This window comes from Heterodontus francisci, chromosome 7, assembly GCF_036365525.1.
Source record: "Heterodontus francisci isolate sHetFra1 chromosome 7, sHetFra1.hap1, whole genome shotgun sequence".
Taxonomy (NCBI): Eukaryota; Metazoa; Chordata; class Chondrichthyes; order Heterodontiformes; family Heterodontidae; genus Heterodontus; species Heterodontus francisci.
The window spans coordinates 1,406,171-1,430,179 of NC_090377.1; the positions used below are offsets into that span (position 1 = coordinate 1,406,171).

Consider the following 24,009-nt stretch of genomic DNA (forward strand, 5'->3'; position numbering starts at 1 on the left):
AAAGGATGCTGAAGGAAGTGAGAGTGGAAATTGCAGAGGCACTGGCCAGAATTTCAAAATAGATCGGTTGGAGACTTGGGCGGAGAAATGGCAGATGGAGTTTAAACCGGACAAATGTAAGGTAATGCATTTTGGAAGGTCTAATGCAGGTGGGAAGTATACAGTAAATGGCAGAACCCTTAGGAGTATTGACAGGCAGAGAGATCTGGGCGTACAGGCCCACAGGTCACTGAAAGTGGCAATGCAGGTGGATAAGGTAGTCAAGAAGGCATATGGCATGCTTGCCTTCATCGGTCGGGGCATAGAGTATAAAAATTGGCAAGTCATGTTGCAGCTGTACAGAACTTTAGTTAGGCCACACTTGGAATACTGCGTGCAATTCTGGTCGCCACACTACCAGAAGGACGTGGAGGCTTTGGAGAGGGTACAGAGGAGGTTTACCAGGATGTTGCCTGGTCTGGAGGGCATTAGCTATGAGGAGAGGTTGGAAAAACTCGGATTGTTTTCACTTGAACGACGGAGATGGAGGGGCGACATGATAGAGGTTTACAAAGTTATGAGCGGCATGGACAGAGTGGATAGTCAGAAGCTTTTTCCCAGGGTGGAAGAGTCAGTTACTAGGGGACATAGGTTTAAGGTGTGAGGGGCAAAGTTTAGAGGGGATGTGCGAGGCAAGTTTTTTACACAGAGGGTGGTGAGTGCCTGGAACTTGCTGCCGGAGGAGGTGGTGGAAGCAGATATGATAGCGACGTTTAAGAGACATCTTGACAAATATATGAATAGGAAGGGAATAGAGGGATATGGGCCCTGGAGGTGCAGAAGGTGTTAGTTTAGGCAGGCATCAAGATCGGCGCAGGCTTGGAGGGCCGAATGGCCTGTTCCTGTGCTGTACTGTTCTTTGTTCGTTGTCCTAAAACGTGGTGGTGGTGCCAGTGGACTGGAGAATTGCAAATGTTACACCCTTGCTCAAAAAAGGGTGTAAAGATAAGCCCAGCAACTACAGGCCAGTCAGTTTAATTTTGGTAGTGGGGAAAATTCTAAAAAGAATAATTCGGGAGAAAATTAATCGTCATGGACAAATGCGGGTTTATTAAAGAAAGCCAGCATGGATTTCTTGAGGGAAAATCATGTTTAACTAACTTGCTGGAGTTTTTTGAAGAGGTAAAAGAGATAGTTGATGAGGGCAATGCTGTTGATGCGGTGAACATGTACTTCCAGACGATGTTTGATGCAGTGCCACACAGAGATTTGTGAGCAAAGTAGCGACGGGAGCAGCATGGATACGGGATTGGCTGAGTGCAGCACTGTCAGAGGGTCAGTACTGAGGGAGTGCAGCACTGTCAGAGGGTCAGTACTGAGGGAGTGCTGCACTGTTGGAGGGGCAGTAGTGAGGAAGCGCTGCACTGTCGGAGGGTCAGTACTGAGGGAGTGCTGCACTGTCGGAGGGTCAGTACTGAGGGAGTGCTGCACTGTCGGAGGGTCAGTACTGAGGGAGTGCTGCACTGTCAGAGGGTCAGTACTGAGGGAGTGCTGCACTGTCAGAGGGTCAGTACTGAGGAAGTGCTGCACTGTCAGAGGGTCAGCACTGAGGGAGTGCTGCACTGTCGGAGGGTCAGTACTGAGGAAGTGCTGCACTGTCAGAGGGTCAGGACTGAGGGAGTGCTGCACTGTCAGAGGGTCAGTACTGAGGAAGTGCTGCACTGTCGGAGGGTCAGTACTGAGGGAGTGCTGCACTGTCAGAGGGTCAGGACTGAGGGAGTGCTGCACTGTCAGAGGGTCAGCACTGAGGGAGTGCTGCACTGTCAGAGGGTCAGTACTGAGGGAGTGCTGCACTGTCAGAGGGTCAGTACTGAGGGAGTGCTGCACTGTCAGAGGGTCAGTACTGAGGGAGTGCTGCACTGTCAGAGGGTCAGTACTGAGGGATTGCTCCACTGTTGGAGGGTCAGTACTGAGGGAGTGCTGCACTGTCAGAGGGTCAGTACTGAGGGAGTGCTGCACTGTTGGAGGGTCAGTACTGAGGGATTGCTCCACTGTTGGAGGGTCAGTGCTGAGGGAGTGCTCCACTGTCAGAGGGTCAGTACTGAGGGAGTGCAGCACTGTCGGAGGGTCAGTACTGAGGGAGTGCTGCACTGTCGGAGGGTCAGTACTGAGGCAGTGCTGCACTGTCGGAGGGTCAGTACTGAGGGAGCGCTGCACTGTCGGAGGGTCAGCACTGAGGGAGTGCTGCACTGTCGGAGGGTCAGTACTGAGGGAGTGCTGCACTGTCAGAGGGTCAGTACTGAGGGAGTGCTGCACTGTCAGAGGGTCAGTACTGAGGGAGTGCTGCACTGTCGGAGCGTCAGTACTGAGGGAGCGCTGCACTGTCGGAGGGTCAGCACTGAGGGAGTGCTGCACTGTCGGAGGGTCAGTACTGAGGGAGTGCTGCACTGTCGGAGGGTCAGTACTGAGGGAGTGCTGCACTGTCGGAGGGTCAGTACTGAGGGAGTGCTGCACTGTCAGAGGTGCCGACATTAAACTGAGGCCCTGCCTGTCCTTGAGTGGATTTAAAAGATCCCAGAGTCACTGTTGGGAGAAGATCAGGGGAGTAACTCTTCCAGTTACCTGGACAATATTTATCCCACAATCACCATCACTAAAACAGATCATCAGGTCATTATCACATTGCTGTTTGTGGGATCTTGCTGTGCACAAATTGGCTGCTGTGTTTCCTACATTACAACACTGACTACGCTTCAAAAATGTGCTTCATTGGCTGTGAAGTGCTTTGGTCCTGAAAGGCGCTATGTCAATACAATTTGGTGTCACTCCCTATCCCCTGTCAGTTGAGTGAGAGGGGCTGAGATGTGAAGTGTAATAGGTGTTGAGGCTGATGTTCGCCATATTTGGGGTGTTAATGTGTTTATATTTTCCTCCCTCTTTCTTTCTCTCTCTCTTTCTCTGCGTCTAACTCTGTCTCTGTCTCTCTCTCCCTGTCTCTCTCTCGCTCTGTCTCTCTCTCTGTCTCTCTATCTCTCTCTCTCTCTGTCTCTCTATCTCTCTATCTCTCTCTCTGTCTATGTCTCTCTCTATCTCTCTCTATCTCTCTCTATGTGTATGTCTCTCTCTATCTCTCTCTATGTCTCTCTCTGTCTCTCTATCTCTCTCTATCTCTCTCTATCTCTCTATCTCTCTATCTCTGTCTCGCTCTGTCTCTCTCTATCTCTCTCTATGTCTATGTCTCTCTCTATCTCTCTCTCTGTCTCTCTCTGTCTCTCTATCTCTCTGTCTCTCTATCTCTCTCTCTGTCTATGTCTCTCTCTGTCTATGTCTCTCTCTATCTCTCTCTGTCTATGTCTCTCTCTATCTCTCTCGATCTCTCTCTGTCTCTCTCTATGTCTATGTCTCTCTCTATCTCTCTCTATCTCTCTGTCTCTCTCTTTGCCTATCTCCCGCCCCTTCTCTCTCTAGGTGCTATCTTATGAGCAGGCTACACTCTCCAGGGAGATCGCTGTCCCAATGCACCAGACCAGTATTGATGGGATGGACGACATGTCAAGTCTCGCAGATCTACACGAAGCTGCTATTCTCTACAACCTCTTCCTCCGATACAAGCAGGATAAGATCTATGTACGCCATTCTTTTCCTCCTTCCACGGTTTCCCCTTTCCCCTTATGTTGCTGAGTGTCCGTGTCGGGACGTGAGTGTTCAATACCATGAACAAGTGACGGTAACGCCTGGTCAGCCCACGCAAAGTGTATCATCAGTCACCAAAAGTTGCCCTTCCAGAGCATCAAGAGGCCATTCAGCCCATCAGTCCCACTCCATCTATACTCTGTGTATGAATATTGTATTTTAGTTTCTTCCTCAAACTACCATCATTCATTCCATGTCTCTGGCTTGATTGGACTCCATATGGAAGCAGTGAGCTGCATCACCACATCACCATTCCCAAAAATACTCACATCAACTGTCCATTTCAATGTAATCATTGTAGATTTTCCCAATTGCAGGATATTTGAACATTCCATTGCTCAACTCCCAAAGGCTAATCCTATATATTTTGCAGACTAACATTGGCTCAATCCTGACTGCAGTGAACCCCTACAAATGCATCGAGAGTCTGTACAGTGCCAGCACAATCAAGCTGTACAGCTCCCACCAGCTCGGAGAGCTCCCACCACATATCTTCGCAATTGCCAACGAGTGTTACCGCTGCCTGTGGAAACGACAGGACAGCCAGTGTGTACTCATCAGGTAAGTGAGTTCTACCAGCTCCCACTGTAGGAAGGTGAGGACCAGGTCAAGGAATCTCCAAGCCCTGCTACCCTATTCCCGTGCAAGTCTCAACAGAGGGTATTGATCAAACATGGTTACGAATAGGAGAAACAATCAGATCAAACACCTCCCACCTTCTCTCCATATCATCCAATCCTACCTACCCACCTTCTCCCCCCATTCCCACCTACCCACCTTCTCCCCATATCATCCAGTCCTACCCACCCACCTTCTCCCCTTATCCCCCCATTCCCACCTACCCACCTTCTCCCCATATCATCCAGTCCTACCCACCCACCTTCTCCCCCCATTCCCACCTACCCACCTTCTCCCCATATCATCCAGTCCTACCCACCCACCTTCTCCCCTTATCCCCCCATTCCTACCTACCCACCTTCTCCCCATATCATCCAATCCTACCTACCCACCTTCTCCCCATATCATCCAATCCTACCTACCCACCTTCTCCCCTTATCCCCCCATTCCCACCTACCAACCTTCACGCCATATCCCCCAATTCCACCTACCCACCTTGTCATATCCTCCAATTCCACCTACCCACCTTCTCATATCCCCCAATTCCACTTACCAACCATCTCCCCATATCTCCCTATTCCCACCCACCAAAGTTCTCCCCATATTCCTCAGTCACACCTATCCAGCTTTTCCCCATATCCCCCAATCCAACCACATCCAGTTACCTAGACACTTTGTTCCTGAAGACAGTCACAGCCCTTAGGATAGTCTCTTCTGATTTGGTCAGTGGTCAGGGACAGGAGGATGTGACTGCAAGTGAGGCAGGTAAGGGGATCAAGAAGGAAGAGATGGAGGTGCCTCAGCCTTTGCGATTGTCCATTAGGTTTGAGGTTCTTTCAGCTTGTATGGATGAGAGTGGGGGCTGCAGGGTGGATGAGCAAATTGACCATGGCACTTTGGTACAGGAAGCCATTCAAGTGGAGGGAGGAAAAGGGAATGTAATGGTAGCAGGGGCTAGTATAGTTAGGGGGAAAGTTCTGTCTGGCTGAGAGCTGTGTTTCCAGCCCAGTGCCAGGGTTCAGGACATCAGCTCAGGGCTGGAGGGGAACTTGCAGGGGGCGAGGGAGGATCCAAAGAACAAAAGAACAAAGAACAAAGATAATTACAGCACAGGAACAGGCCCTTCGGCCCTCCAAGCCTGCGCCGATCCAGATCCTCTCTCTAAACATGTCGCCTATTTTCTTAGGTTCTGTATCTCTTTTCTTCCTGCCCATTCATGTATCTGTCTAGATACATCTTAAAAGACTCCATCGTGCCCGCGTCTACCACCTCCGCTGGCAACGCGTTCCAGGTGCCCACCACCCTCTGCGTAAAGAACTTTCCACGCATATCCCCCCTAAACATTTCCCCTTTCACTTTGAACTCGTGTCCTCTAGTAATTGAAACCCCTACTCTGGGAAAAAGCCTCTTGCTGTCCACCCTGTCTATACCTCTCATGATTTTGTACACCTCTATCAGGTCCCCCCTCAACCTCCGTCTTTCTAATGAAAATAATCCTAATCTACTCAACCTCTCTTCATAGCTAGCGCCCTCCATACCAGGCACCATCCTGGTGAACCTCCTCTGCACCCTCTCCAAAGCATCCACATCCTTTTGATAATGTGGCGACCAGAACTGTACGCAGTATTCCAAATGTGGCCGAACCAAAGTCCTATACAACTGTAACATGACCTGCCAACTCTTGTACTCAATGCCCCGTCCGATGAAGGAAAGCATGCCGTATGCCTTCTTGACCACTCTATTTACCTGCGTTGCCACCTTCAGGGAACAGTGGACCTGAACACCCAAATCTCTCTGGACATCAATTTTCCCCAGGACTTTTCCAGTTGTCTTAGTTGTCTGGATTATTACCTGAGCCATGAACAAATTGGCATAGGGTAAATAATATTAGAGAGTTAAATGCGTGGCTCGAAAATTGGTGTGGGGTCAGTCCTGGGGAAAGTGAGAGCTGCACCATTGGGATGGTCTACACCTGAACCATGCTGGGACCAGTGTTCTGGCGAGTCGTATAACTAGGACAGAAGAGAGGGCTTTAAACTTAATAGTGAAGGCGAGGGATCAAGTGAGGAAAGATGTGATAATTTAAAGCAAGGAGAAGGCAAGAGATCACGATGGCAATAAGGATAATGATAATCAGAGTGTGAGAGGAAGGGACAGAAGGTAAGAGTGTGCTAGATAGAGGTTGTGAAATAATAAAAAGACAGAATTAGAGGCACTCTGTCTGAATGGACACAGCATTCACAACAAGATCGATGAATTGATGGCACAAATGGATGTAAACAGGTATGATCTAATTGCCATTACGGATACATGACTGGGAACTGAATGTTCAAGGATATTCAGACATACAAACATATGAATTAGGAGCAGGAGTAGGCCATTCGGCCCCTGGAGCCTGCTCCGCATTTCAATATGATCATGTCTGATCCATTTGTGTCTCGAATTCCACTCTCCCATCTACCCCTGATAACCTTTGATCCCCTTGTCTAACAAGAATCTATCTACCCCCGCCTTAAAAATATTCAGTGACCCCGCCCCCAGCACCTTCTGAGGCAGAGAGTTCCAAAGTCTCACAACCCTCTGAGAGAAAAAATTTCTCCTCATCTCCGTCCTGAAAGGGCGACCCCTAATTTTAAAACAGTGACCCCTAGTTCTGGACTCACCCACAAGAGGAAACATCCTTTCCACATCCACCTTGTCAAGACCATTCAGGATCTTATAAACTTCAATCAAGTCTCCCCTCACTCTTCTAAACTCCAGTGAAACAAGCCCATTTAGGAAGGATAGGCAAGAAGGAAAAGGAGTGGGGTAGTGCTGTTAATAAAGGATGAGATCAGGACATTAGTGAGAGAGGATCCTAAATCAAAAGATCAAGATGTAGAATCAGTTTGGGTGGAGCTAAAAAAACCAGCAAGGGGCAGAAAACATTGGTGGGAGTTGTTTATAGGCTACCAAATAGTAATGGTAATGTAGGGCACAGTATAAATCATGAAATTAGAGGTGCATGCAACAAGAGTCTTCTTTGACCTCCTTATCTCGAGAGACAATGGGTAAGCACCTGGAGGTGGTCAGTGGTGTGTGGAGCAGCGCCTGGACTGGCTACAAAGGCCAATTCTAGAATGACAGGCTCTTCCACAGGTGCTGCAGAAAAATTTGTTTGTCGGGGCTGTTACACAGTTGGCTCTCCCCTTGCGCTTTTGTCTTTTTTCCTGCCAACTGCTAAGTCTCTTCGACTCACCACACTTTAGCCCCACCTTTATGGCTGCCCGCCAGCTCAGGCGAATGCTGGCAACTGACTCCCACGACTTGTGATCAATGTCACAGGACTTCATGTCGCGTTTGCAGACGTCTTTAAAGCGGAGACATGGACGGCCGGTGGGTCTGATACCAGTGGCGAGCTCGCTGTACAATGTGTCTTTGGGGATCCTGTCATCTTCCATGCGGCTCACATGGCCAAACCATCTCAAGCGCCGCTGACTCAGTAGTGTGTATAAGCTGGGGATGTTGGCCGCCTCGAGGACTTCTGTGTTGGAGATACAGTCCTGCCACCTAATGCCAAGGATTCTCCGGAGGCAGCGAAGATGGAATGAATTGAGACGTTGCTCTTGGCTGACATACGTTGTCCAGGCCTCGCTGCCATAGAGCAAGGTACTGAGGACACAGGCTTGATACACTCGGACTTTTGTGTTCCGTGTCAGTGCGCCATTTTCCCACACTCTCTTGGCCAGTCTGGACATAGCAGTGGAAGCCTTTCCCATGCGCTTGTTGATTTCTGCATCGAGAGACAGGTTACTGGTGATAGTTGAGCCTAGGTAGGTGAACTCTTGAACCACTTCCAGAGGGTGGTCGCCAATATTGATGGATGGAGCATTTCTGACGTCCTGCCCCATGATGTTCGTTTTCTTGAGGCTGATGGTTAGGCCAAATTCATTGCAGACAGCTGCAAACCTGTCGATGAGACTCTGCAGGCACTGTTCAGTGTGAGATGTTAAAGCAGCATCGTCAGCAAAGAGGAGTTCCCTGATGAGGACTTTCTGTACTTTGGACTTCGCTCTTAGACGGGCAAGGTTGAACAACCTGCCCCCCGATCTTGTGTGGAGGAAAATTCCTTCTTCAGAAGACTTGAACGCATGTGAAAGCAGCAGGGAGAAGAAAATCCCAAACAGTGTGGGTGCGAGAACACAGCCCTGTTTCACGCCACTCAAGATAGGAAAGGGGTCTGATGAGGTGCCACCATGTTGAATTGTGCCTTTCATATTGTCATGGAATGAGGTGATGCCTCAAAGTAGCTTTGGTGGACATCCAATCTTTTCTAGTAGTCTGAAGAGACCACGTCTGCTGACGAGGTCAAAGGCTTTGGTGAGATCAATGAAAGCAATGTAGAGGGGCATCTGTTGTTCACGGCATTTCTGCTGTATCTGACGATGGGAGAACAGCATGTCAACAGTCGTACTCTCTGCACGAAAGCCACACTGTGCCTCAGGGTAGATGCGCTCGGCCAGCTTCTGGAGCCTGTTTAGAGCGACTCGAGCAAAGACTTTCCCCACTATGCTGAGCAGGGAGATTCCACGGTACTTGTTGCAGTCACCGCAGTCACCTTTGTTTTTATAGAGGGTGATGATATTGGCATCGCTCATGTCCTGGGGTACTGCTCCCTCGTCCCAGCACAGGCATAGCAGTTCATGTAGTGCTGAGAGTATAGCAGGCTTGGCACTCTTGATTATTTCAGGGGTAATGCTGTCCTTCCCAGGGGCTTTTCCGCTGGCTAGAGAATCAATGGCATCACTGACTTCCGATTTGGTTGGCTGTATGTCCAGCTCATCCATGACTGGTCGAGGCTGGGCTGCATTGAGGGCAGTCTCAGTGACAACATTCTCCCTGGAGTACAGTTCTAGGTAGTGCTCAACCCAGCGGTCCATTTGTTTGCGTTGGTCAGTGATTATGTCCCCTGATTTAGATTTGAGGGGGGCGATCTTCTTGATGGTTGGCCCAAGAGCTCTCTTAATGCCATCATACATTCCTCTGATGTTTCCGGTGTCTGAGGCCAGCTGAATATGACTGCATAGGTGTTGCCAGTAGGGTAATATAGTAATTATGGGGGAATTCAATCTACATATAGACAGGGCAAACCTAATGAGCTTTAATGCTGTGGAAGACGAATTCCTGGAAGGCATTCAAAATGATTTTCTAGAACAGTTTCTTGAGGAACCAACTAGAGAACGGGCTATTTTAGATCTAGTATTGTGCAATGAGAAAGGGCTAATTAATAATCCTATTGTAAAAGAGCCTTTAGGGAGGAGTGACCATAATATGTTAGAATTTTACTTTAAATTTGAAAGTGATGTAGTTCAATCTGAAACTAGGGTCTTAAATCTAAACAAAGGAAACTACGATGGTATGAGGGGTAAGTTGGCTGTGGTAGGCTGGGAAACTATGGTGAAGGTGAAGGTGCTAAATTGGGGGAAGGCTAATTATAACAATATTAGGCAGGAACTGAAGAATTTAGATTGGGGGCGGCTGTTTGAGGGTAAATCAACATCTGACATGTGGGAGTCTTTCAAACGTCAGCTGATTAGAATCCAGGACCAGCATGTTCCTGTGAGGAAGAAAGACAGGTTTGGCAAGTTTCGGGAAGCTTGGATAACACGGGATATTGTGAGCCTCGTCAAAAAGAAAAAGGAAGCATTTGTAAGGGCTGGAAGGCTAGGAACAGACGAAGCACTTGAGGACTATAAAGACAGTAGGAAGGAACTTAAGCAAGGAGTCAGGAGGGCTAAAAGGGGTCATGAAAAGTCATTGGCAAACAGGATTAAGGAAAATCCCAAGGCTTTTTATATGTATATAAAGAGCAAGAGGGTAACCAGGGAAAGGGTTGGCCCACTCAAAGACAGAGAAGGGAATCTATGTGTGGAGCCAGAAGAAATGGGTGAGGTATTAAATGAGGACTTTGCATCACTATTCACCAAGGAGAAGGACTTGGTGGATGATGAGCCGAGGGAAGGGAGTGCAGATGGTCTCAGTCATCTCATTATCAAAAAGGAGGGGGTGTTGGGTGTCTTGCAAAACATTAAGGTAGATAAGTCCCCAGGGCCTGATGGGATCTACCCTAGAATATTGAGGTAGGCAAGGGAAGAAATTGCTGGGGCCTTGACAGAAATCTTTGCATCCTCATTGGCTACAGGTGAGGTCCCAGAGGACTGAAGAATAGCCAATGTTGTTCCTTTGTTCAAGAAGGGTGGCAAGGATAATCCATGAAATTATAGGCCGGTGAGCCTTCCGTCAGTGGTAGGGAAACTATTAGAGAGGATTATTCGGGACAGGACTTACTCTCATTTGGAAACAAACGAACTTATTAGCGAGAGACAGCATTGTTTTGTGAAGGGGAGGTCGTGTCTTACTAATTTGATTGAGTTTTTTGAGGAAGTGACGAAGATGATTGATGAAGGAAGGGCAGTGGATGTTATCTATATGGACTTCAGTAAAGCCTTTGACAAGGTCCCTCATGGCAGATTGGTACAAAAGGTGAAGTCACACGGGATCAGAGGTGAGCTGGCAAGATGGATACAGAACTGGCTCGGTCATAGAAGACAGAGGGTATCAGTGGATGGGTGTTTTCCTGAATGGAGGGATGTGACTAGTGGTGTTCCACAGGGATCAGTGATGGGACCTTTGCTATTTGTAGTATATATAAATGATTTGGAGGAAAATGTAGCTGGTCTGATTAGTAAGTTTGCGGACGACACAAAGGTTGGTGGAGTTGCGGATAATGATGAGGATTGTCAGAGGATACAGCAGGATATAGATCGGTTGGAGACTTGGGCGGAGAAATGGCAGATGGAGTTTAATCCGGACAAATGTGAGGTAATGCATTTTGGAAGGTCTAATGCAGGTGGGAAGTATACAGTAAATGGCAGAACCCTTAGGAGTATTGACAGGCAGAGAGATCTGGGCGTACAGGTCCACAGGTCACTGAAACCTGCAACGCAGGTGGATAAGGTAGTCAAGAAGGCATACGGCATGCTTGCCTTCATCGGTCGGGGCACAGAGTATAAAAATTGGCAAGTCATGTTGCAGCTGTTCAGAACCTTAGTTAGGCCACACTTAGAATATTGCGTGCAATTCTGGTCGCCACACTACCAGAAGGACGTGGAGGCTTTGGAGAGGGTACAGATGAGGTTTGCCAGGATGTTGCCTGGTCTGGAGGGAATTAGCTATGAGGAGAGGTTGGAAAAACTTGGATTGTTTTCACTGGAACGACGGAGGTGGAGGGGCGACATGATAGAGGTTTACAAAGTTATGAGCGGCATGGACAGAGTGGATAGTCAGAAGCTTTTTCCCAGGGTGGAAGAGTCAGTTACTAGGGGACATAGGTTTAAGGTGTGAGGGGCAAAGTTTAGAGGGGATGTGCGAGGCAAGTTTTTTACACAGAGGGTGGTGAGTGCCTGGAACTTGCTGCCAGGGGAGGTGGTGGAAGCAGGTACCATAGAGACGTTTAAGAGACATCTTGACAAATATATGAATAGGATGGGAATAGAGGGATATGGGCCCCGGAAGTGCAGAAGGTGTTAGTTTAGGCAGGCATCAAGATCGGCGCAGGCTTGGAGGGCCGAATGGCCTGTTCCTGTGCTGTACTGTTCTTTGTTCTATATTAGAAGGTATGACAGTAGACAGGCAATGGCTAGCATTTAAATAATTAATACATGGTTTATAACAAATTTACATTCATTTGAGGCACAAAAACCCAGCAGGAAAGGTGATCCAACTGTGGCTAACAAGAGAAGTTTAAGACTGTATAAGATCAAAGGAAGAGGTTTATAAAGTTGCCAAAAAAAACTAGTACCCTGCGGATTGGGAGCATTTTAGAATTCAGCAAAGGAGGACCAAGAAACTGATAAAGAGAAATAGAATATGAAAGTAAACTAGCGAGAAACATAAAAACAGACTGTAAAAGCTTCTATAGGTATGTAAAAAGGAAAAGATTTGCAAAAGGAAATGTGGCCCATTATAGGCAGAGACAGGAGAATGTATAATGAGGAATAAGGAAATGACAGAAAAACTAAACAAATACTGTGTGTCTGTCTTCACCGAGGAAGATACAAAAAACCTCCCAGGAATACTAGAGAACTCGTGAGAATGAGGGACTGAAAGAAATTAGTATTAGGAAAAAAAGTAGCACTGGAGATGTTAATGGGGCAGAAAGTCGGTAAATTACCTGGAGCTGATAATCTACATCCCAGAGTGTTGAAACAGGTGGCTCTACAGATAGTGGATGCATTGGTGATCATCTTCCAAAATTGTATAGATTCTGGAACAGTTCCTGCAGATTGGAAGGTTGCAAATGTAACCCCATTATTTAAGAATGTGATAACTGGACACTTAGAAAGTAATGGTAGGATTGGGCAGAGTCAACATCGATTTATGAAAGGGAAATCGTGTTTGACAAATATGTTGGAGTTTTTTGAGGATATAACCAGCAGAATAGCTAACGGGGAACCAGTGGATGTGGTCCCACACGAGAGGTTCATCAGCAAAATTAGAGCACATGGGATTGGAATGGATTGAGAATTAGTTAACAGACAGAAAACAGAGTGGGAATAAATGGGTCATTTTGATTGGCAGGCTGTGGCTAGTGTAGTACTGCAAGGATCAGTGCTTGGGTCCCAGCTATTCACAATCTAAATCAATGATTTGGATGTGGGGACCAAATGTAATATTTCCAAGTTTGCTGATGACACAAAACTAGGTCGGAATGTGGATTGTGAGGAGGATGCAAAGAAACTTCAAGGGGATTTAGACAGGCTAAGTGAGTGGGCAAGAACATACATAGGAACATACGAATTAGGAGCAGGAGTAGGCCAGTCGGCCCTTCGAGTCTGCTCCGCCATTCAATAAGTTCATGGCTGAATTGATTACTCCACATTTCCACCTACCCCTGATAACCTTTCACCCCTTTCTTACCAAGAATCTATCGACCTCTGCCTTCAAAATATTCAAAGACTCTGCTTCCACCGCCTTTTGAGGAAGAGAATTCCAAAGACTCACAACCCTCAGAGAAAAAATTTCTCCTCATCTCTCTCTTAAATGGGCTTATTTTTAAACAGAGACCTCTAGTTCTAGATTCTCCCACAAGGGGAAACATCCTTTCAAGACCCCTCAGGATCTTATATGTTTCAATCAAGTCGCCTCTTACTCTTCTAAATTCCAGTGGATACAAGTCTAGCCTGTCCAATCTTTCCTCATAAGACAGCCCGCCCATTCCAGGTATTAGTCTAGTAAACCTTCTCTGAACCGCCTCCAATGCATTTACATCCTTCCTTAAATAAGGAGACCAGTACTCGTAGAGTCATAGAGTTATACAGCACAGAAACAGGCCCTTCGGCCCATCGTGTCCGTGCTGGCCATCAAGCACCTAACTATTCTAAACCCATTTTCCAGCATTTGGCCTGTAGCCTTGTATGCTATGGCGTTTCAAGTGTTCATCTAAATACTTCTTAAATATTGTGAGGGTTCCTGCTTCTACCACCTCTTCAGGCAGTGTGTTCCAGATTCCAACCACCCTCTGGGTGAAAGAATTTTTCCTCAAATCCCCTCTAAACTTCCTGCCCCTTACCTTAAATCTATGCCCCCTGGTTATTGACCCCTCCGCTAAGAGAAGTTTCTTCCTATCTAACCTATCAATGCCCCTCATAATTTTGTATACCTCAATCATGTCCCCCCTCAGCCTTCACAGAATCACAGAATAATACAGTGCAGAAGAGGCCCTTCGGCCCATCGAGTCTGCACCGATGCATTAAAGACACCTGACCTGTCTACCTAATCCCATTTGCCAGCACTTGGCCCATAGCCTAGAATGTTATGACGTGCCAAGTGCTCATCCAGGTACTTTTTAAAGGATGTGAGGCAACCCGCCTCGACCACCCTCCGAGGCAGGGCATTCCAGACCGTCACCACCCTCTGGGTAAAAAGGTTCTTCCTCAAATCCCCCTTAAACCTCCCACCCCTCACCTTAAACTTGTGTCCCCTCGTAACTGACCCTTCAACTAAGGGGAACAGCTGCTCCCTATCCACCCTCTCCATGCCCCTCATAATCTTGTACACCTCGATCAGGTCACCCCCTCAGTCTCCTCTGCTCCAGCGAAAACAACCCAAGCCTATCAAACCTCTCCTCATAGCTTAAATGTTCCATCCCAGGCAACATCCTGGTGAATCGTCTCTGCACCCCCTCCAATGCAATCACATCCTTCCTATAATGTGGCGACCAGAATTGCACACAGTACTCCAGCTGTGGCCTTACCAAAGTTCTATACAACTCCAACATGACCTCCCTGTTTTTGTAATCTACGCTTCGATTGATAAAGACAAGTGTGTCATATGCCTTTTTCACCACCCTATTAACCTGCCCTTCTGCCTTCAGAGATCTATGGACAAACACGCCAAGGTCCCTTTGTTCCTCGGAACTTCCCAGTGTCAGGCCATTCATTAAATACTTCCGTGTCACATTACTCCTTCCAAAGTGTATCACCTCACACTTTTCAGCGTTAAATTCCATCTGCCACTTTTCTGCCCATTTGACTATCCCATCTCTATCTCCTGTAACCCAAGACACTCCACCTCACTGTTAACCACTCGGCCAATCTTTGTGTCATCCACGAACTTACTGACCCTACCCCCCACATAGTCATCTACGTCGTTTATATAAATGACAAACAATAGGGGACCCAGCACAGATCCCTGTGGTATGCCACTGGACACTGGCTTCCAGTCACTAAAACAGCCGTCTGTCATCACTCTGTCTCCTACAACTAAGCCAATTTTGAATCCACCTTATCAAGTTACCTTGTATCCCATGTGCATTTGCTTTCTTGATAAGTCTCCCATGTGGGACCTTGTCAAAGGCTTTGCTGAAATCCATGTAAACTACATCAACTGCACTACCCTCATCTACACACCTGGTCACATGCTCAAAAAATTCAATCAAATTTGTTAGACATGACCTCCCTCTGACAAAGCCATGCTGACTATTCCTAATCAAATTTTGCCTCTCCAAGTGGAGATAGATTCTCCCCTTCAGAATTTTCTCCAATAGTTTCCCGACCACTGATGTGAGACTCACTGGTCCATAGTTCCCTGGCTTATCTCTACAACCTTTCTTAAATAGTGGGACCACATTAGCTGTTCTCCAGTCCTCTGGCACCTCCCTCGTGGCCAGAGAGGAGTTAAAAATTAGGGTCAGAGCCCCTGCAATCTCCACCCTCGCCTTCCACAGTACCCTGGGACACAAATCATCCAGACCTGGAGATTTGTCCACTTTTAAGCCTGCCGAAACCTCCAATACCTTGTCACTCCCTATGACAATTTGCTTCTAAGGAAAACAACCCTAGCCTTTTCAGTCTCTCTTCATAGCTGAAATGCTCCAACCCAGGCAACATCCTGGTGAATCTCCTCTGCACCCTCTCCAGTGCAATCACATCCTTCCTATAGTGTGGTGCCCAGAACTGTACACAGTACTCCAGCTGTGGCCTAACTAGCATTTTATACAGCTCCATCTTAACAAAGAACAAACAAAGAACAGTACAGCACAGGAACAGGCCATTCGGCCCTCCCTGCTCTTATATTCTATGCTTTGGCTAATAAAGGCAAGTACACAGTACTCCAGATGTGGTCTCACCAATGCTCTGTATAGCTGAAGCATGACCTCCCTACTTTTGAATTCAATTCCCCTCACGATGAATGATAACATTCTGTTAGCTTTCCTAATTACGTGCTGTACCTGCATACTAACCTTTTGCGATTCATGCACTAGGACACCCAGATCCCTTTGCATCTCAGAGCTCTGAAATCTCTCACCATTTGGATAAAATCTTTCTTTTATTTTCTTCCTGCCAAAGTGCGGCGCAGTGGTTAGCACTGCAGCCTCCCAACTCCAGCGAACCAGGTTCAGTTCTAGGTACTGCCTGTGCGGAGTTTGCAGGTTCTCCCTGTGACTGCGTGGGTTTCTGCCGGGTGCTCTGGTTTCCCCCCACAGCCAAAGACTTGCAGGTTGATAGGTAAATTGGCCATTGTAAATTGCCCCGAGTGTAGGTAGGTGGTAGGAGAATTGAGGGAAGGTGGGGATGTGGTAGGGAATATGGGATTAATGTAGGATTAGTATAAATGGGTGGTTGATGGTCGGCACAGACTTGATGGGCCGAAGGACCTGTTTAAGTGTTGTATCTCACTATGACTCTAAAGTGGACAATTTCCCACATTATATTCCATTTGCCAGGTCTTTGCCCATTCAATTAACCTATTGTAAAAAGCTGAGGCCCCAGCACAGATCCCTGTGGCACACTACTCATTACATCTTACCAACCAGAAAATGACCCATTTATGTCGACTCTCTGTTTCCTGTTAGCTAACCAATCTTCTATCCATGCCAATATGTAACCCACTACACCATGAGCTTTTATTTTCTGCAATAACCTTTGATGTGGCACCTTATCAAATGCCTTCTGGAAATCTAAGTACAATACATCCACCGGTTCCCCTTTATCCACAGCACATGTAACTCCCTCAAAGAACTCCAATAAATTGGTTAAACATGATTTCCCTTTCACAAAACCATGTTGACTCTGCCTGATTACCTTGAATTTTTCTAAGTGCCCTGCTATAACGTCTTTAATAATAGCTTCTAACATTTTCCCTTAGACAGATGTTAAGCTAACTGGCCTGTAGTTTCCTGCTTTCTGTCTGCCTCCCTTTTTGAATAAAGGAGTTACATTCACTATTTCCCAATGTAACAGAACCTTCCCCGAATCTAGGGAATTTTGGAAAATTAAACCAACACATCAACTAACTCACTAGCCATTTCTTTTAAGACCCTAGGATGAAGTCTATCAGGACCCAGGGACTTGTCAGCCCGCAGTTCCAACAATTTGTTCAGTACCACTTCCCTGGTGATTTTAATTTTAGAGTCATAGTATCGTACAGCATAGAAACAGGCCCTTCGGCCCACCGCGTCCATGCCGACCATAATGCCTATCTATACTAATCCCACCTGCCTGCATTAATTCCATATCCCTCTATGCCTTGCTCATTCAAGTACCTGTCCAGATGCCTCTTAAACGTCACTACTGTTCCTGCCTCCACCACCTCCTCAGGCAGCTCATTCCAGATACCCACTATTCTTTGTGCGAAATATTTACTCCTTTGATCCCCTTTAAACCTCCTCCCTCTCACCTTAAATCTTTGCCCTCTAGTTTTACTCACCCCTACCATGGGAAACAGACTCTGGCTATCTACCCTATCTATGCCTCTCATAATTTTATATACCTCTATCATGACCCCTCTCAGCCTCCTTCGCTCCAGGGAAAACAGACCCAGCCTATCCAAGGAAAACAGGCTCTTCTTTTAGTCTAATATTCTCCTTAACTTCCTGAGTGAGCAATGGATGGGTCTTTCTTGATGAGTTTTTATTATGAACGGAATGTACTTTTGTTGAACCCTTTCAATTATTTATTTAAATGTTTCCCACTGTTCATTTACTACCATTCCTTCCAGTCTATTTACCCAGTTAACCTTAGTCAGTTCTCCCCTCATACCTTCATAATTGGTTTTGTTTAAGTTTAAGATTCTTGTTTATGGTTGATATGTGTCACTTTCAAACTTAACATCAATTTCAATGGTATTATGATCACTATTTCCCAGTGGATCTTTTACGATGACATTGCCCATTCACCCTGCTTCATTACACAATACAAGATCTAAGATAGCTTTATCCCTAGTTGGTTCTACAATGTATTGCTCCGAGAAACTTTCACGAAAACATTATACAAATTGATCTTCTCAACCACTGTTGCCAATTTGATTGTCCCAGTCTATATGCAGATTAAAGTCCCCCACAATTAATACATTACCTTTGTTACAAGTTCCAATAGTTTCCTGTTTCATGTTCTGTCCAATAATGTAACTACTGTTAGGGGGCCTGTAAATTACTCCCACCAGTGTTTTTTGACTCCTGCTATTCCTAATTTCCACACAAACTTATTCTACTTAATGATCTTCTGAGGCCAGATCCCTTCTTATTAATGTCCTGATGTTATCCTTTACTATCAAGGTTCCCCTTCCTCCTTTGCCATTCTGTCAGTCTCTCCAAAATATTGTGTACCCTGGAATAATCATTTCCCAACCTTGATCTCCTTGTAACGATGTCTTGGTAATGGCATTTAGATCTAGATCATTTACCTCTATTTGTGCCACAAGTTCATTTATCTTACTACAGATGCTTCGTGCATTCAGATAAAGGAACTTTAATTTCATTTTTTTTAACCTCTATTCACTACAATGACCTTATTTGTTGATGTACAATTTTTGTTAAACTCTCTGTCCCTTCCTGTCCCATTCTGTTGGGGGTTACACACATCACTATCCTGCTCCGATGCCCTGATCTCTCTCTTTGGATTTCTAAATTTCCCTTTACCCAAACCCTCCCCCGCCCACTCTGTTAATTTAAAGTCCTGTCCACAGCCCTAGTTATGCAATTGGTCACACATTGTCATTGAGTATGTTCAAGACCGAGATCGATAGAATTCTAGACATTAAAGATTTCAAGGGATATGGGGCTACTGTGGGAAAATGGTGTTAAGGTGCAAGATCAGCTATGATCTAGTTGAAGGCCTCGAGCAGGCTCAAGGGGCTGAATGGCCTACACCAGCTCCCATTTCTTATTTTCCTATGTCCTATGTTCCTATCCCACTTTCTCCCCATATACCACAATCTCACCTTCTCCGCATATTCTTCAATGCCACCTTCTCCCCATATCCCCGTTAAGATTTAACCATGTTGCTGTAGGTCTGGAGTCACATACAGGGTAAGGACAGCAGGTTTCCTTGCTTAAAGAACAGGAATGAACCAGCTGGGTTTTTTACAACAATCTGACAGCTTTCTGGTCACTTTTCCTGAGACTAACTGCATAGATCTGCATTTATTTTAAAAATTTCAAATGTTTCTCTCACGCTTTATTAGAATTAGAACATTACAGCTCAGTACAGGCCCTTCGGCCCTCGATGTTGCGCCGACCTGTGAAACCATCTGACCTACACTATTCCATTTTCATCCATATGTCTATCCAATGACCACTTAAATGCCCATAAAGCTGGCGAGTCTACTACTGCAGCATGACCTTGTGGCTCCGAAACTCGATCCCCCTACTAATAAAAGCTAACACACCATATGCCTTCTTAACAGCCCTATTAACCTGGGTAGCAACCTTCAGGGATTTATGCACCTGGACACCAAGATCTCTCTGTTCATCTACACTACCAAGAATCTTCCCATTAGCCCAGTACTCTGCATTCCTGTTACTCCTTCCAAAGTGAATCACCTCGCACTTTTCCGCATTAAACTCCATTTGCCAACTCTCAGCCCAGCTCTGCAGCCTATCTATGTCCCTCTGTACCCTACAACATCCTTCGGCACTATCCACAACTCCACCGACCTTAGTGTCATCCGCAAATTTACTAACCCACCCTTCTACACCCTCATCCAGGTCATTTATAAAAATGACAAACAGCAGTGGCCCCAAAACAGATCCTTGCGGTACACCACTAGTAACTAAACTCCAGGATGAACATTTGCCATCAACCACCACCCTCTGTCTTCTTTCAGCTAGCCAATTTCTGATCCAAAGCTCTAAATCACCTTCAACCCCATACTTCCGTATTTTCTGCAATAGCCTACCGTGGGGAACCTTATCAAACGCCTTACTGAAATCCATATACACCACATCCACTGCTTTACCCTCATCCACCTGTTTGGTCACCTTCTCGAAAAACTCAATAAGGTTTGTGAGGCACGACCTACCCGTCACAAAACCGTGCTGACTATCACTAATGAACTTATTCTTTTCAAGATGATTATAAATCCTGTCTCTTATAACCTTTTCCAACATTTTACCCACAACTGAAGTAAGGCTCACAGGTCTATAATTACAAGGGCTGTCTCTACTCCCCTTCTTGAACAAGGGGACAACATTTGCTATCCTCCAGTCTTCCGGCACTATTCCTGTCGACAATGACAACAGAAAGATCAAGGACAAAGGCTCTGCAATCTCCTCCCTAGCTTCCCAGAGAATCCTAGGATAAATCCCATCTGGCCCAGGGAACTTATCTATTTTCACACTTTCCAAAATTGAAAATTGCTTTCTGGATTATTTGTCCAGTAACAACCAGAATACATCTGTCCCCGAATGAGAAAACTGCCTAAATAAAGTACAGCAAGAGATGGTCTAACTTATGAATGTTTTATTCCCCAACTTGTCACCTGTGACCTGCACAGTGGGGAGAGTGGAGCTGGAAAGACGGAGAGTACAAAGCTACTGCTCCAGTTTCTGTCGGTCATGAGCCAGAGATCACCGGGAGCAACAGCCCATGAGAAGAGCACACATGTGGAACAAGCCATCCTGGGGAGCAGGTACAGACACTGAGCATGTATCTCATTGCTGTGCAGTTCCTGCACATTGTACAACTTAATATCACAGAAGGAGGAAAAAGCATCTTTGCTGTCACTCCAAAAGAGCAATCCTCCAAATCCCAGTACTCAGCCTTCCAAAAAATGGTGCTCCTTTATTAATACACACTGACTCGCACCGGGGTACAATCCCACACACACTGACTCTCAGTGGGGTACAGTTCCACACCCACTGACTCTCAGTGGGATACAGTTCCACACACACCGACTCTCACTGGGATACAGTTCCACACAAACTGACTGTCACTGGGGTACAGTTCCACACACTGACTCTCACTGGGGTACAGTTTCACACACACTGACTCTCACTGGGGTATAGTTTCACACACACTGACTCTCACTGGGGTACAGTTCCACACACACTGACTCTCACTGGGATACAGTTCCACACACACTGACTCTCACTGGGGTTCAGTTCCACACACACTGACTCTCACTGGGGTACAGTTTCACACACACTGACTCTCACTGGGGTATAGTTTCACACACACTGACTCTCACTGGGGTACAGTTCCACACACACTGACTCTCACTGGGATACAGTTCCACACACACTGACTCTCACTGGGGTACAGTTTCACACACACTGACTCTCACTGGGGTATAGTTTCACACACACTGACTCTCACTGGGGTACAGTTCCACACACACTGACTCTCACTGGGGTACAGTTCCACACTCACTGTCTCTCACTGGGGTGCAGTTTCACACACACTGACTCTCACTGGAGTACAGTTCCACACACACCGACTCTCACTGGAGTACAGTTCCACACACACTGACTCTCACTGGGGTACAGTTCCACACACACTGACTCTCACTGGGGTACAGTTCCACACACACTGACTCTCACTGGGGTACAGTTCCACACACACTGTCTCTCACTGGGGTACAGTTCCACACACACTGACTCTCACTGGGATACAGTTCCACACACTGACTCTCACTGGGGTACAGTTCCACACACACTGACTCTCACTGGGGTACAGTTCCACACTCACTGTCTCTCACTGGGGTGCAGTTTCACACACACTGACTCTCACTGGAGTACAGTTCCACACACACCGACTCTCACTGGAGTACAGTTCCACACACACTGACTCTCACTGGGGTACAGTTCCACACACACTGACTCTCACTGGGGTACAGTTCCACACACACTGACTCTCACTGGGGTACAGTTCCAGACACTGACTCTCACTGGGGTACAGTTCCACACACACTGACTCTCACCGGGGTACAATCCCACACACACTGACTCTCAGTGGGGTACAGTTCCACACCCACTGACTCTCAGTGGGATACAGTTCCACACACACCGACTCTCACTGGGATACAGTTCCACACAAACTGACTGTCACTGGGGTACAGTTCCACACACTGACTCTCACTGGGGTACAGTTTCACACACACTGACTCTCACTGGGGTATAGTTTCACACACACTGACTCTCACTGGGGTACAGTTCCACACACACTGACTCTCACTGGGATACAGTTCCACACACTGACTCTCACTGGGGTACAGTTCCACACACACTGACTCTCACTGGGGTACAGTTCCACACTCACTGTCTCTCACTGGGGTGCAGTTTCACACACACTGACTCTCACTGGAGTACAGTTCCACACACACCGACTCTCACTGGAGTACAGTTCCACACACACTGACTCTCACTGGGGTACAGTTCCACACACACTGACTCTCACTGGGGTACAGTTCCACACACACTGACTCTCACTGGGGTACAGTTCCACACACACTGTCTCTCACTGGGGTTCAGTTCCACACACACTGACTCTCACTGGGATACAGTTCCACACACTGACTCTCACTGGGGTACAGTTCCACACACACTGACTCTCACTGGGGTACAGTTCCACACTCACTGTCTCTCACTGGGGTGCAGTTTCACACACACTGACTCTCACTGGAGTACAGTTCCACACACACCGACTCTCACTGGAGTACAGTTCCACACACACTGACTCTCACTGGGGTACAGTTCCACACACACTGACTCTCACTGGGGTACAGTTCCAGACACTGACTCTCACTGGGGTACAGTTCCACACACACTGACTCTCACTGGGGGACAGTTCCACACACACTGACTCTCACTGGGGTACAATTCCACACATACTGACTATCACTGGGGTACAGTTCCACACTCACTGTCTCTCACTGGGGTACAGTTCCACACACACTGACTCTCATTGGGGTGCAGTTTCACACACACTGACTCTCACTGGAGTACAGTTCCACACACACTGACTCTCACAGGGGTACAGTTCCACACACACTGACTCTCACTGGGTTACAGTTCCACACACAATGACTCTCACTGGGATACAGTTCCACACACACTGACTCTCATTGGGGTGCGGTTTCACACACACACTGACTCTCACTCGGGTACAGTTCCACACACACCGACTCTCACTGGGGTACCGTTCCACACACACCGACTCTCACTGGGGTACAGTTCCACACACACTGACTCTTCCTGGGGTAATGTTTCACACATACTGACTCTCACTGGGGTACAGTTCCACATGCACTGACTCTCACTCGGATACAGTTCCACACACACTGACTCTCACTGGGGTACAGTTCCACACAATGAGTCTGACTGGAGTACAGTTCCACACACACTGACTCCCACTGGAGTACAGTTCCACACACACTGACTCTCACTGGAGTACAGTTCCACACACACACTGACTCTCACTGGGGTACAGTTTCACACACACTGACTCTCACTGGAGTGCAGTCCCACACACACTGACTCTCACTGGGGTACAGTTCCACACACTGACTCTCACTGGGCTACATTTCCACACACACTGACTCTCACTGGGGGACAGTTCCACACACACTGATTCTCACTGGGGTACAGTTCCACACACACTGACTCTCACTGGGGTACAAAGAACAAAGAAACAAAGAAAATTACAGCACAGGAACAGGTCCTTCGGCCCACCAAGCCTGCGCCGATCCAGATCCTCTATCTAAACCTGTCGCCTATTTTCTAAGGGTCTGTATCTCTTTGCTTCCTGCCCATTCATGTATCTGTCTAGATACATCTTAAAAAACGCTATCGTACCCGCGTCTACCACCTCCGCTGGCAACGCGTTCCAGGCACCCACCACCCTCTGCGTAAAGAACTTTCCACGCATATCCCCCCTAAACTTTTCCCCTCTCACTTTGAAC

The 24,009-nt window shown here is 47.0% G+C and overlaps 1 protein-coding gene across 1 annotated transcript in view; it reads left to right on the plus strand.

The window, feature by feature from the left end:
* The window catches only part of LOC137371810 (unconventional myosin-X-like), a 518,005-nt gene that overhangs the window by 58,996 nt on the left and 435,000 nt on the right, over positions 1–24,009 (plus strand). Inside the window, exons 3-5 of the mRNA XM_068034697.1 lie at positions 3,448–3,606; positions 4,046–4,233; positions 20,605–20,739. Of these exons, the coding sequence (XP_067890798.1) occupies positions 3,448–3,606; positions 4,046–4,233; positions 20,605–20,739 (482 nt within the window). The remainder of the gene's footprint in view (positions 1–3,447; positions 3,607–4,045; positions 4,234–20,604; positions 20,740–24,009) is intronic.